The 14,887-nt window shown below is 42.3% G+C and overlaps 1 protein-coding gene across 5 annotated transcripts in view; it reads left to right on the forward strand.

Moving 5' to 3' along the window:
* The window catches only part of KCNQ5 (potassium voltage-gated channel subfamily Q member 5), a 661,517-nt gene that overhangs the window by 495,770 nt on the left and 150,860 nt on the right, over window positions 1–14,887 (forward strand). For all 5 annotated transcript variants that reach the window (XM_044291364.1, XM_044291365.1, XM_044291367.1 and 2 more), the window contains exons 3-4: window positions 8,971–9,097; window positions 12,590–12,765. In XM_044291364.1, coding sequence (XP_044147299.1) covers window positions 8,971–9,097; window positions 12,590–12,765 — 303 coding nt within the window. The remainder of the gene's footprint in view (window positions 1–8,970; window positions 9,098–12,589; window positions 12,766–14,887) is intronic.

Below are 14,887 nucleotides of genomic sequence, written 5' to 3' on the forward strand. Positions count from 1 at the left end.
CCTCTGAATATTGCCTAAACCCTTGGTTCTTTGCACCAGTTTTGGCACAGTGTTTTCACACACACTGCCTATTATAGTAGTCATATAAACAGTTGTTTCTTCCCTTTGGACATAAACCTTTCAGCAATATCATTTTGGAATCTATGTTTATCATTTATTCAGTGCTTTTACTATAATTAAAATCTAAAAAGAATAACATTCCTGAAAAAGTTAGTTCAGTTTATGAATGTTTTACATTCTGAATAAGCTGGGATCATCTTGTAAAGACAGTGTGACCTTTATAAGTAGGCTTTTCCTATTCAAATATGAAGAGTGCTTTTAACATAGCAGCAAAGCACATTTCTTGCAGATATGCCGCCTTTTCAGAAAAGAAAAGAAATTATAGCTGTTCACCAGAAGCTCTACAAAATGTTTTCTTAAAAGTTAATTGCATCTATTGCATTTAGTCATCACAAGATGGCTCAAATTGGTCAGAGTCACTCAGATCCTTAAACTTGTTTTCTGCCACAACACACCATTTTTAGGAGCTGACTTTCACTTGCTGCAATTCCCACCTATATTCCACCCCTTGATAGGTGTCGCCATTGTCATGAGATAATCAATGTTGTTCACGTGACCTATCAGTGAATGCGAGTTATCATGTTATGTGTGATCAGTATATAGCTGTACGCCACTATGACTTTTGCTTAGGATATTAGTCTAAGACAGGGATGGCCAACATGAGGCTCTCCATATATATATGTATTTAACCCCTTAGTGACCACCAATATGCCTTTTTACGGTTGTCACAAAGGGGCCTTAGGCTGGGCCATCTCCTATTCACGGTGCCCTTGTCTAAGCGCTGAGATGAGAGCTGCCCTCATAGTTTAACAGCCTGGACAGGCAGTAGCGCCAATCCGGGCTGTTTAACCCCTTAAGGACACAGGGCGTACAGGTACGCCCTTGTGCCCTGGTACTTAAGGACACAGGGCGTACATGTACGCCCTGTGCATTTTCAATCACCGCCGTGCGGCCAGCGGCGATCGGAACCCCGTGCCTGCTCAAATCATTGAGCAGGCACTTGGGGCAAATGCGTCGGGGGGTCCGGTGACCCCCCCCATGTATGCGATCGCAGAAAACCGCAGGTCAATTCACACCTGCGGTTTTCAGCGTTTCCGGGTTATTCGGGTCTCTGAAGACCCGATAACCCGGAACAGGATGGTGATGGTGGTGTGATTTCACTCCACCAATCACCATCCAGCGATCCTGAGTGGTGATGGTGACATCACCACTCAGGATCGCTTTCTGATTGGTCTGTGGGCGGTCCGGCGGCAGATTCAAAAGAGGCAGGCGCCCCTCTCCTCCTCCTTTTGTGTTCCGGAGCCGGAGGAGAGAGGAGCTGCCTGCACGTGTCTGCTGCCACCGCTGCACCGCTGCCTGCACCCGATCTGTGCCCCCCAGGACCCGATCTCTGCCCCCAGCACCCCATCAGGTACATAGGGACAGCTAGGGAAAGTTTGGTTTAGGCAGGGGAAAAAAGGGAAAGGTAGTTTTTTTGAACTTTTATTGCATCACCCCAGTTAGGGTGTCTGGGGTCCACAGCACAGCTGTGTGACCCTAGACCCACCAGGGGTGCTGCCACTTGCCCCCCTCCCCCTGCCACTTGCCCCCCCCCCCACCTTTTTTGGGGTGCTTTTTTTTTTTTTTTTTGCGTACGCTGACTGTGGCCGGCACTTAGCGTCCGGCCACTGTTAGCGCATCGCACACCCCACCGCTGATCAACTTCGGACGGTTGATCAGCAGTTTTGAAATTTTTTTCCCCCACATTTTTTGCCCTTTTTTTAGTTAGTTTATTTATTTTTTCTGTTAGTTTTAGGGTGAGTTCGTGAACACCCGTGCCCCCTCACACACGCACACCAAATAAAGAGTTACACACACGCACATATACACGCAGACACACACTCCCCTATGGCCCGCCGGACGTTCTCGGCCGAGGAGGCATACGCCCAGCTTGCCTCCGAGTCCGAGAGTCCCAGTGAGGATGAGGATGACCCCACATTCCTGTTGTCATCCGCATCCTCCTCATCATCTAGCGATGATGATGAGCCCCCAAGGCGGCGGAGACGCCGCCAGGCGGAGCAAGGGGACCGCCATGTTAGGGACCCTGTGGCCCACACTAGTACGAGCAGCTCTGGGGCTCGTACTGGTTTCCCGGCCCACCAGTTAAATCCACCGGAGCACCCTGCCGGTGAACTTGTCTGGTGTAGCCCAGAGCGATACGAGCCCGTGATTCCTGATTTCGTAGGCCAATCAGGAATCCAGATTTCCACAGTGGGCTACACTGAATATGACTTTTTTTGTCATTTTTTCAGTGACCCACTGGTAAATCTGATGGTGGAGCAGACGAATCTGTACGCCCAACAGTTCGTCGCTCAACACCCGGGCTCCTTTTTGGCCAGGCCCGGTGGCTGGACGCCGGTCAGTGCAGCCGAAATGAGGACATTTTGGGGCCTCGTGCTGCATATGGGCCTGGTCAAGAAACCCAGTGCCAGGCTGTACTGGAGTGGGGACATCCTATATCAGACCCCACTTTACAGTACGGTTATGACACGCTCCCGGTTTGAGGCCATCCAGAAATGTCTGCATTATTCCGATAATGCAGCATGTCCACCCCGAGGTGATCCTGCCCATGACCGTCTGTATAAGATACGGCCGGTCATCGATCACTTTGGGGCCAAATTCATGGAGGCCTATGTACCTGGAAGGGAGGTCGTGGTTGATGAGTCTCTCATTGCGTTCAAGGGGAGACTCATTTTCCGCCAGTATGTGCCTTCCAAGCGGGCGAGGTATGGCGTGAAGCTATACAAAATTTGTGAGAGTACCTCAGGGTACACTTACAAATTTTGTGTATACGAGGGGCGAGATTCCCGGATTCAACCCCCAGAATGTCCCCCCACTCTGGGTGTTACCGGGAAACTTGTGTGGGACCTTATGCACCCACTGCTGGATAAGGGTTACCACTTGTACGTGGATAACCTTTATACCAGTATCCCCTTGTTCCAGTCCCTTGCCGCCAGATCCACGTCCGCTTGTGGGACCGTGCGGAAAAATCAACGCGGCCTCCCTGCCCACCCCCTCCAGGTACCTATCCCCAGGGGTGAGACCCGTGCCCTTACCACTGGAAACCTGTTGCTGGTCAGGTATAAGGACAAGAGGGATGTCCTTATGCTGTCCACAATTCATGGTAACGGCATCACCCCTGTCCCTGTGCGAGGTACCGCGGCAACGGTCCTCAAGCCCGATTGTATCGTCGCCTACAATCGGTATATGGGAGGAGTTGATCTCTCGGATCAAGTCCTCAAGCCATATAACGCCATGCGCAAAACCCGGGCATGGTACAAAAAAGTTGCGGTCTACTTGGTACAGGTTGCCATGTACAACTCTTTTGTACTATCCCGAAGCGCTGGCAGCACAGGGACATTCCTCCAGTTCTTTGAGGCAGTCCTCAAGGCCCTGATCTTTTCGGACCGGGAAAGAGCAGGCCGGAGTACCTCGGGAACTGTAGGCGCCCGGATCGTCCCTGGCCAACACTTTCCAGGTGTGGTCCCCCATACTGGAAAGAAGGGACGAACCCAAAAAAAGTGCAGAGTGTTTCGCAGGAGGGGGATACGGAAGGACACGACTACTCAGTGCGACACATGCCCCGATCATCCGGGCCTCTGCATTGACGGTTGCTTCAGGGAGTATCACACTTCCATGGAGTACTAAATTTATATCCCAATTTAGCACTGACATCGGATAAAAAAAAAAATGGTTCTCAGACTTGAGACACCCAAAAAAACTAAAATAATTTATTAAAAGTAGACATGGGTATTGCCGCGTCGGTAATAATCTCCTCTATAAAAATGCCCCATGACCTAACCCCCCAGATTAACACGGTCCAGAAAAAAAAAAAAAAGGTGCAAAAAAAGTTTTTTTTTTGTCACCTTACATAATAAAAAGTTTAATAGCAAGCGATCAAAAAGTCATATAGCCCCCAAATTAGTGCCAATAAAACCGTCATCTCATCCTGCAAAAAATGAGCCCCCACATAAGATAATCAGATAAAAAAAAAAATAGAAAATGACTCTTAGACTTTAGAGATACAAATTTTTTTTTAGGGTATCAAAAAGGATAATATAGTCTAAAACCTAAATAATTGTAAAAAAAAGTTGACTTATTAGGTATCGCCGCGTCCGTAAGAATCTCCTCTATAAAAATTCCCCATGACCCAACCCCCCAGATTAACACAGCAAAAAAAAAAAAAAAAGGTGCAAAAAAATTTTTTTTTTGTCACCTTACATAACAAAAAGTTTAATAGCAAGCGATCAAAAATTCATATAGCCCCCAAAATAGTGCCAATAAAACCGTCCTCTCATCCCGCAAAAAATGAGCCCCCACATAAGATAATTGGCTAAAAGAAAATAAAAAAAATGACACTTAGACTTTAGAGATACCCAAAAAAAAATGTTGTATCAAAAAAGATAATATAGTCAAAAACCTAAATAATTGTAAAAAAAAAGTAGACTTATTAGATATTGCCGCGTCCGTAAGAATCTCCTCTATAACAATATCCCATGACCTAACTACCCAGATTAACACGGTTAAAAAAATAAAATAAAAAAGGTGCCAAAACCGCTATTTTTGGCACTTTTCCATTTCAGTCCGTTTTTTCCGGTAACAAAACAAGGGTTAACAACCAAACAAAAGTTAAAATTTATTACCCTGATACTGCAGTTTACAGAAACGCCACATTTGTGGTCGTAAACTGCTGTATCCGTAAAAGGGAGGCCGCAAAAGGAAAGGACCGACATGGTTTCTGGAAGGCCGATTTTGATGGCCTTTTTTATTGACACCATATCCCTTTTGAAGCCCCCCTGATGCCCCCCTAGAGTAAAAACTCCCTAAAATTGACCCCATCTAAGAAACTACACCCCTCAAGGTATTCAAAACTGATTATACAAACTTTATTAACCCTTTAGGTGTTCCTCAACAGTTAATGGCAAATGGAGATGAAATATCAGAATTTCAATTTTTGGTAACCTTGCCTCACAAAAATGTAATATAGAGCAACCAAAAATTATATTTACCCTAAAAATACTCCCCCAAAAAATGCCACCTTATCCCGTAGTTTCCAAAATGGGGTCACTTTTAGGGAGTTTCGACTCCAGGGGTGCATCAGGGGGGTTGAAACAGGACACGGTGTAAATAAACCGGTCCATAAAAATCAGCCCTCCAAAAACCAAACGGCGCACCTTTCACTCTACGCCCCGCTGTGTGGCCGTACAGTAGTGTACGGCCACATATTGGGTGTTTCTGTAAACGGCAGAGTCAGGGTAATAAAGATACAGTCTTGTTTGGCTGTTAACCCTTGCTTTGTTAGTAGAAAACATGGGTTAAAATGGAAAATAAGGCAAAAAAATGAAATTTTCCAATTTCATCCCCATTTGCCAATAACTCTTGTGCAACACCTAAAGGGTTAACGACGTATGTAAAATCAGTTTTGAATACCTTGAGGGGTGTAGTTTCTTAGATGGGGTCACTTTTAGGGAGTTTCTACTCCAGGGGTGCATCAGGGGGCTTCAAATGGGACATGGTGTAAATAAACCAGTCCATAAAAATCAGCCCTCCAAAAACCATACAGCGCACCTTTCACTCTACGCCCCGCTGTGTGGCCGTACAGTAGTTTGCGGCCACATATTGGGTGTTTCTGTAAACGGCAGAGTCAGGGCAATAAAGATACAGTCTTGTTTGGCTGTTAACCCTTGATTTGTTAGTGGAAAACATGGGTTAAAATGGAAAATAAGGCAAAAAAAGAAATTTTCTAATTTCATCCCCATTTGCCAATAACTCTTGTGCAACACCTAAAGGGTTAACGACGTATGTAAAACCAGTTTTGAATACCTTGAGGGGTGTAGTTTCTTAGATGGGGTCACTTTTAGGGAGTTTCTACTCCAGGGGTGCATCAGGGGGCTTCAAATGGGACATGGTGTAAATAAACCAGTCCATAAAAATCAACCTTCCAAAAACCATACAGCGCACCTTTCACTCTATGCCCCGCTGTGTGGCCGTACAGTAGTTTACGGCCACATATTGGGTGTTTCTGTAAACTGCAGAGTCAGGGCAATAAAGATACAGTCTTGTTTGGCTGTTAACCCTTGCTTTGTTAGTGGAAAAAATGGGTAAAAATGAAATATTAGACAGAAAAATGAAATTCTCAAATTTCATCCCCATTTGCCAATAACTCTTGTGCAACACCTAAAGGGTTAACAACATATGTAAAATCACTTTTGAATACCTTGAGGGGTGTCGTTTCTTAGATGGGGTCATTTTTGGGTGGTTTCTATTATGTAAGCCTCGCAAATCGACTTCAGACCTGAAATGGTCCCTAAAAATTTAGTTTTTGTAAATTTCAGAAAAATTTCAAGATTTGCTCCTAAACTTCTAAACCTTATAACATCCCCAAAAAATAAAATATCATTCCCAAAATAATTCACACATGAAGTAGACATATGGGGAATGTAAAGTCATCACAATTTTTGGGGGTATTACTATGTATTACAGAAGTAGAGAAACTGAAACTTTGAAATTTGCTAATTTTTTTAAAAAAACATTTGACTTAATTTTACTAGTGTCATGAAGTACAATATGTGACGAAAAAACTATGTAAGAACGGCCTGGATAAGTCAAAGCGTTTTAAAGTTATCAGCACTTAAAGTGACACTGGTCAGATTTGCAAAAAATGGCCTGGTCCTAAGGTGTAAAAAGGCTGTGTCCTTAAGGGGTTAAACCCTTACATGCCACATCCAATGGCACCTGCTGCATGTAAGCAGTTATAGAGGGAGTGGATGCCCTAAGTATCCCATCAGCAACCCACAAATGGATTGCGCGGTGATGATGTCAGTAAAGGCAGACTGAGACCTAGTGTAGAGCTCAGGCCTGCCTTGCATGTTCTCCAGCAGCTGTGTATAGCACTGACATTAAAATACAATGTACTATAGGAATAGTGTATTGTATGTTAAAAGTAATCAAAAGATAGCCTGTTATAGTCCCCTTGTGGTACTATTAAATGGTTAAATAAATTCCAATAAAAAAGCTTTTTTATTACATTGAAAAAATGCTTTTCAAAGGAGAAATTGCAAAAATAAAATCTCCCTCTTATTTTTGGTATTACCATTATCTGTAACGACCGTACTACGCAAAATCATGTAAATAATCCCTTACGGTGAATACCATAAAAAAATAAAAAAATAATTGCCACTTTTTTGCTTGCCACCAAAAAAAAGTACTAAAAAGTGATCAAAAAGTCATGTCATGTACCCCAAAATGATACCAAGTCATCAAGCAGAAATCTAAAAAAAAAGTTATGGGCTGCAGTCTTATGTATGTATTTGGTATTGTTGTAATCGTACTGACCTAGAGACTAAAGCTATCATATTATTGATGCCGAAAAATGAACGCCACAAAATTTACAACATAAAATCTAAGTGGCAGTATTGCTATTTTTATTTTCTTATGCCCCTCCCAGAAAGAGTTAATAAAAGTTAATCAGTAATTTATGTGTACCCCCAAAAAAACTACAACTTGTCCCGCAAAAAACAAGCTCTCAGACAGCCCCACTTCTGGGACTCTTATCTTCAGAACAGGGCTCCTAAAGTGAATGAAGAGCAGCTGTGCATGTTCAGAAAATAGTCAAGACTCGCTTGGCCATTTTTAGAGGTCTAATAGCGGTGAACAGAGACGTGCCTGCGCAGCTCGCTCTCCAATCACTGCTATGGGACTTTGAAAAATGGCAAAATGCTCTCGCTCAGCAATTTACAGAAGTCCCATAACAGTGAATTGAGAGGACAGTGCATTCCACAGCTGCTGGAGGATGCATGGGGGAGGATCCATATGGCGAACATAATCCCACAGATGCTCAAATGTGTCCAAGTCTACGGAAATAGGGGGCCAGGGTAGTTCTTGGAAGTCTTGGTCATGCTCCTCCAACCTATGCCTAGCCATACATGTTACACTGTCCTGCTGGAAGATCCCATCCACCCAGGGAATACAAGCAGCATATTTGGGTGAACGTGATGTGCAAGGATGGATGGATTCATATCTAAATCGGTTGAGAGTGTCTTCAACAGGGATGACTGGGCCAAGAGAATGCCATAAAAACACTCCCAGACGATAACCCTGCCACCACCAGCTTGTGTTCTTCCAGCAATGGTTGCAGGGTGTTTGTTCTCTGATATTTCTCGCCTGACACAACAAAGTCCATCCATTCAATGAAGCAAAAAATATGGAGAAGGCAACACTGCGGAGGTCCAATTCCAATACTGTTGCGAGAATTGAAGCCTTCTCTGCCGATGCAACTTCATTAGCAGAGGTGCGGTGACCATTCGTCTCCTTTGGAGCCCCATATGCAGTAGGGTTCACTGAACTGTTGTTCTAGACCCACGTCTGGTAGCAACCTGGTTCATTTTGGCAGTGAGCTGCTCCACTGTAGCGGGTCAGCCCCCGCCTTCATATCTGACGTTCAACTCTCACATCAGTGGTGTTCCTCAGTCTCCATGTCACTTATGCACAACAGTGCCATTTGTCCGCTCACCATACACTTTCATCACAGCAGTACAGGAGCAGAGTTTCAGAACTACTGGCACCCTTGGCCGGAAAGCCAATTATCATCATTTTTTGCTACTCTGGTAAATCGCCTTTTTTACCCATCACAGCAAAGCGGGATATGTGTACAGACAGCCTATCGCACATCTTATGTACCCACCAAGCCAGCTCACCACATGTGATTTTCTTCATGAGCTACACACTACCAACGTCAAAAGTAGGAGGTGGTCATAATAACTCGACCGTGACTCAAAGTTTAGTGAATTATATGTACTAACATTTTCTATTTTTATGCTTTATTTTCTATGTTTGTATCTGTAGTTTTAACCATTCTCATTTCCATTTCAGGAATTCGTAATGATTGTTGTGTTTGGTTTGGAGTATATTATTCGTATATGGTCTGCTGGTTGCTGCTGTCGCTATCGAGGATGGCAGGGAAGGTTACGATATGCCCGGAAACCATTTTGTGTAATAGGTAAGCATGTTCTTTACAGAGATTCAGCAGGGATGGTGGAAGACTGCTAGCTATTGGGTTATGGGTATGGAAATGGTTATTTTATCATGTTAATAGTAACCGATAAAGAGTAGAGAACATTACAGAGAAGAATGAAAAATAGAGGTTTCTCTGTATTTCTCGGTAACTCAGAAAGAAGTGGCCAAAGGAGGAAAAAGGCGCTCATAGGGTGAGTAGGTTCAGAACAGGCTTCCAATTCAGGAAGAATGGTGTTGCTCACCTGCTGTCGTTGCACCTAATGTTCAGTGCAACTGTACTGGAGGCGAGTAGGAGTGGTTTAAGTTTTGCTGGTTGGTGCTGCCGGTTACGTCCGTGTTCACCTTTGGCGGGGGCCAGGCCGCCGTCTGGGTCAGTGTATGAAGTATGTATCCACTGGACTCTGGGGTCGAGTGGAGGGTGGACCATAGGCGCAAAACACAACCAGAGTTTGTTTCAAACCAATAGGTTTTTTATTTTTGTTATCGTGACAACGCGTTTCGGGGTTCTGTGGACCCCTTTTTCAAGTCTAAAAAACATGTACATACAAATTATATAAAAAGGGATAATAGTAATAATAATATGTCCGTCAAGCTTAGATTTAGATGTAGATATAAATGAATGGATACATATATACGTCAATACCATGATGTCAATAAAAAGTAAAAAATTATATAATATAATAATAAAAATATAAACAACTATCAATTGTAAAATATGGAAATAAAAATGTAAATATATATATATATATATATATGAGAGGCGCCAATTGATTACGTGGCTGAAATAAATAGCTGTTTGCAGGGCGCGTGTAAGGTTAAACAATCTTGATATAGATATGCAATATAAAGTTTAAGCAGTTAAATATTAAATTTCATGGTAAAAATGCCAATACGATTAGTCAAAAAAGAGATGCAGGATGAGCATTGCATTATTGTTACAGCGTCATTTTTGTAAGTTTTAGCTGAGGGTCAATGAACCTATATGGTGGATACATAATATATAAAAAAAAAAAAAAAAAAAAAAACAAGGGCATGATGTGCTATTGGGTGGTAATATAAGGACTGAGGGTGAAGGCATGAGGCATGATAAGGTGTATACAAGAGGAAGTGGTGAGGGGAAGGAAGAGAGACAAGAAGCGCTGGAGTACATACCGGTGAGTGCTGCTGATGGAAGTTGCGCTGCTCCCAGCTTCTGGCACGTGCGGCGTCCAGATGCTGTGTGCTGGGAGCGCGCGCTGGGCCGGCAAAGAGGAGGAGAAGTGGGCAGGGACTGGGCCGGCTGGGTGGTGCGAACATCCTGAATGGGCGGAGCTAGCTGCTGGTGGTGACGCAAACGCCCTGAGTGGGCGGGGCTTATGTAGTGGGCGGAGCCTAGTGCCGCGATGCGATGCAGTGCCGGCGCATGGACGTGGACGGGGGGGGGGCAGCAATGTAGAAGGGCGGGAACGATGTGTGTGAGGGGGTGGGGCTATGAGGAAGCAGGGGATGACTGCAGGATGAGACTGAGAGTGGTGATGGGGACAGGGCGAAAGGGAGGGAAGGGAAAGCAACTATGCTAAGGGTGAATGACATGATGGGGGTGGGCGGGAGCGCTTCTTGTCTCTCTTCCTTCCCCTCACCACTTCCTCTTGTATACACCTTATCATGCCTCATGCCTTCACCCTCAGTCCTTATATTACCACCCAATAGCACATCATGCCCTTGTTTTTTTTTTTTTTTTTTATATATTATGTATCCACCATATAGGTTCATTGACCCTCAGCTAAAACTTACAAAAGTGACGCTGTAACAATAATGCAATGCTCATCCTGCATCTCTTTTTTGACTAATCGTATTGGCATTTTTACCATGAAATTTAATATTTAACTGCTTAAACTTTATATTGCATATCTATATCAAGATTGTTTAACCTTACACGCGCCCTGCAAACAGCTATTTATTTCAGCCACGTAATCAATTGGCGCCTCTCATATATATATATATATATATTTACATTTTTATTTCCATATTTTACAATTGATAGTTGTTTATATTTTTATTATTATATTATATAATTTTTTACTTTTTATTGACATCATGGTATTGACGTATATATGTATCCATTCATTTATATCTACATCTAAATCTAAGCTTGACGGACATATTATTATTACTATTATCCCTTTTTATATAATTTGTATGTACATGTTTTTTAGACTTGAAAAAGGGGTCCACAGAACCCCGAAACGCGTTGTCACGATAACAAAAATAAAAAACCTATTGGTTTGAAACAAACTCTGGTTGTGTTTTGCGCCTATGGTCCACCCTCCACTCGACCCCAGAGTCCAGTGGATACATACTTCATACACTTTCTCGGTAACTGACACAGCTTCTAATGGAATATATTGCTGGTGACAATTGAAGATTTAAACTGAGCACGTTCAACCAGCTTGGTGAGATTGAGAAAAAATAAGGAAAAGAACAAACAGCAGGTGGCGCTATACAGATACATTTTATAAAATATCTCACTGGCTATACAAAATGTTTAATTACACGCAATTATAAAGTATTCAGATCCAGATGCTGGTTTGAAACATGTAGAATATGCTGTCTGACACAAACCCTTTAAAGGGAGATTTAAGGTCATTGTTCCAGTTGTTCTGCAAGATTTATTTCAAGCTGTACTTTCTCAGGGGGTGTGTCCTTTCTGCTGCATCTTGTGCAAGTTGAAGGATGGAACTGAGCATGTGCTCAGAAATTAGGAAAAGAGCAAACTGAATGTGGCGCTATACAGATAGATTTCATTGAATAACTCAGTAGCTATAACACATTTTTATTACATTCAGTTACAAAAGTATTCATATCCAGGTGCTGGTTTAAAAAATTGAAGATCTTTTTGTGGGACAACCCCTTTAATGCAAAAAATTCACTCTTTTGAATTGATTTTGTAAATCAAACATTGATAAAAGTGATAGACTTGTTTTTTTAATTTCCATTTAAAGAGGATCTATGAGCTCACCTGGTATGTCAGAAGTATTAAATACTTGAATTCCCTATGAAACAGCAATTCTGGAGCATGTTTTCTTAGATCTCTCTGCTGCGCCTGTGTCATTTCTCCCTAGAACTGGGAGTGCCCATTTTCCAGGTCAACGTAGTGGCCCAGATTTACTAATGTGTTTGTACCTAGAACCTGTCTAAAGGTGCAAAAAAGTAAAAAACAAACAAAAACAAATGCCACCTCAAAAATTTAACTTTTGAATAGAGTCACCAGAATTAAAACATAATTGTGCCTCCTAATTGTGGCCCTGAAGTGCCATCATGAGGAAAGCAGTGAACAACCCATGTCAAGATCTGTAAATAGTCTGTTCTACTGACTGTTTCCCAGAGGGCATAAAGTGCATGTAGAAGTGTTCGAGTATTTATACTTTATAATCCAATGTACCGCGCCTGTAAACCAACTAATTAATAATATTGTGTTGAATGGATTATTTTCTAGATATCATAGTTCTTATTGCTTCTGTGGCAGTTGTGTCTGCTGGATCTCAGGGAAATATTTTTGCTACATCAGCACTCCGAAGTCTTCGATTTCTACAGATCCTACGTATGGTGCGCATGGATCGGAGAGGGGGGACTTGGAAATTACTAGGTTCTGTTGTTTATGCACATAGCAAGGTAAAGCACAATCATATACTCAGAAAGCTGTACATAGATTTAGAAATAGAATTAGAAATGATGATGTGTTCGTTTCTGAAATATCTTTTATATTACATCTTTACTATTTATGTGATGTTAAATACTATTGCTTCATTATTTATAATATTTATACTTAATCTACTGAACATATATTTCTTGGGGATTATCATATGGTTATCCATTTATTTGAAAGGCTGGTAGTATAATAATACATCTCTCCTGCAGTGTCAGCTGCAAGGATATGTATGACTGGCCACAGTCACTGGGGATTTCTGTAACCAGACCTGCAGCTGTCCACTGATTGTACGATTGGTTTCAATGGGTTACAGAAAACATCTTTCATTGCCAGGGTTTTGGACATTTTGCACCTTTGGTAGCCAGGACAATTTTCACATAAGTACAAATAAGTACAAATAAAACTTAAATTACAAAATATTACGAAAAAAATCATACTGACTCCCCCCCCATACCAAAAATGCCACTTCATACTTTGTTTGTATAGACACCTGTTTTTAACATAAATTGCATAAAAATGTATATTGGTAGTATAGTTGTGATGATCCAAACAGTTATGTACACCACACCTCCTAAATATAAAAGTTCAACATGTGCTAAATTCATACATACCACTTAAGCCTAAATTTACATGTATATATCTTCATAAAATCATCAGAACTAGAAAGACCAAAAACTGTAAGATGTCAGGAGTTATAACACATCTACATTACATGTTTTCTGTGCTTAAGAAATGCAAACAAAAGTAGGAATGCACTAATAATCTTTGCATGAAAATATAAGGAATTATATAAAATCTAATTTTCTATCCCTTTATACAAACTGTAATCCTAATAAAAAATGATTAATCCCTAAAACGTAACTAGATGGACATGATTCATGATTTATTTCTCCTGTATTATAGGCACAACACCTGAACCTCCTGCCAGGTCTCATTTTAAAGCTGAATATCTAAGCTTTAAATATCTAAGCTTTAAAACAAGCTTTAAAAGCTGAATATCTAAGCTTTAAAACAAGACCATGATCATGGTGTTAGCTGCTATATATCCAGGTCAGAATTGAGAACTGCAGGTATATGCAGTTTTCACTTTACCCAGCTCTATTTCTGGCTTAAATCTCTGCTGTGTCTCAGGCTGATATACATCCGTGGCTGCTGAAGCTCCACTCTGCAAAGAAGTATGAGATACTGAAGGGAAATGGTTAATTTTATGCTGACAAATGGAAATTAAAAGATTAAACCAAATGAGTAATTTGGTGAACAGTTACTTTACCTAATGTGGGGATTCACTCTGGTAGACAGGACAAGTGTACGCAGTACAGAGGCAAAGACCAGTTTGTAACTCAAAAACTTTAGTGTTTTATTCACATTTATGCAACAAAACAGTACAACATGCCATTTGCAGTTTTGGTGTTCGTTCACACCTAGACAGTTTATACAGCAAAACAGTCACCTGTTATCCTAGGTGTTAGTTCACAACCGATTGGCATGCCTCAGGACAGAGCAGACTTCCCAAACTCAGGCCTCCAGCCTAGCACATGGCTCAGATCCCAATCCAGCCATTGCCAGAGCTCCTCTGTCAGAGAGAGAGGTAATTACTACCAGCTGACACTGCTGGCTGGGTTTTTTATATAGGCCAGTCAAGACCTGACCTGGAATGTGGGGAGTAGTAACCCACCCAGCACTTTGACTACTCCCAGTAAGAACCGTCCCGGATCAGCTATTACAGCTATACTAAATAGCAAGGTGTCAAACAGCAACTGCTGCTGACCCATGAAAACTGGCTGTTACTCCACCGAGGCCAGGAACCTCGGTGACACATACCTTCGGTCAACGACGATCCCTTGCGCCTTCCTACATACCTCCCCCCTTTGTTCAACCCTGAGGGGGTGAACACCTGCCAGGCAGTGTACTTGGGACAGGGCATCTGCGTTTCCCTGCAAGCGGCCTGCCCTGTGTTCCACTGAGAACTTGAAGTTCTGTAATGACAAGAACCATCTGGTGACCCGAGCATTCCTCTCTTGGCCTGGCTCATCCACCTGAGAGGGGAGTGATCGGTCACCAGACTGAACTTTCTCCCTAACAGAT

Source organism: Bufo gargarizans, chromosome 4 (genome assembly GCF_014858855.1).
Source record: "Bufo gargarizans isolate SCDJY-AF-19 chromosome 4, ASM1485885v1, whole genome shotgun sequence".
NCBI classification, from domain to species: Eukaryota; Metazoa; Chordata; class Amphibia; order Anura; family Bufonidae; genus Bufo; species Bufo gargarizans.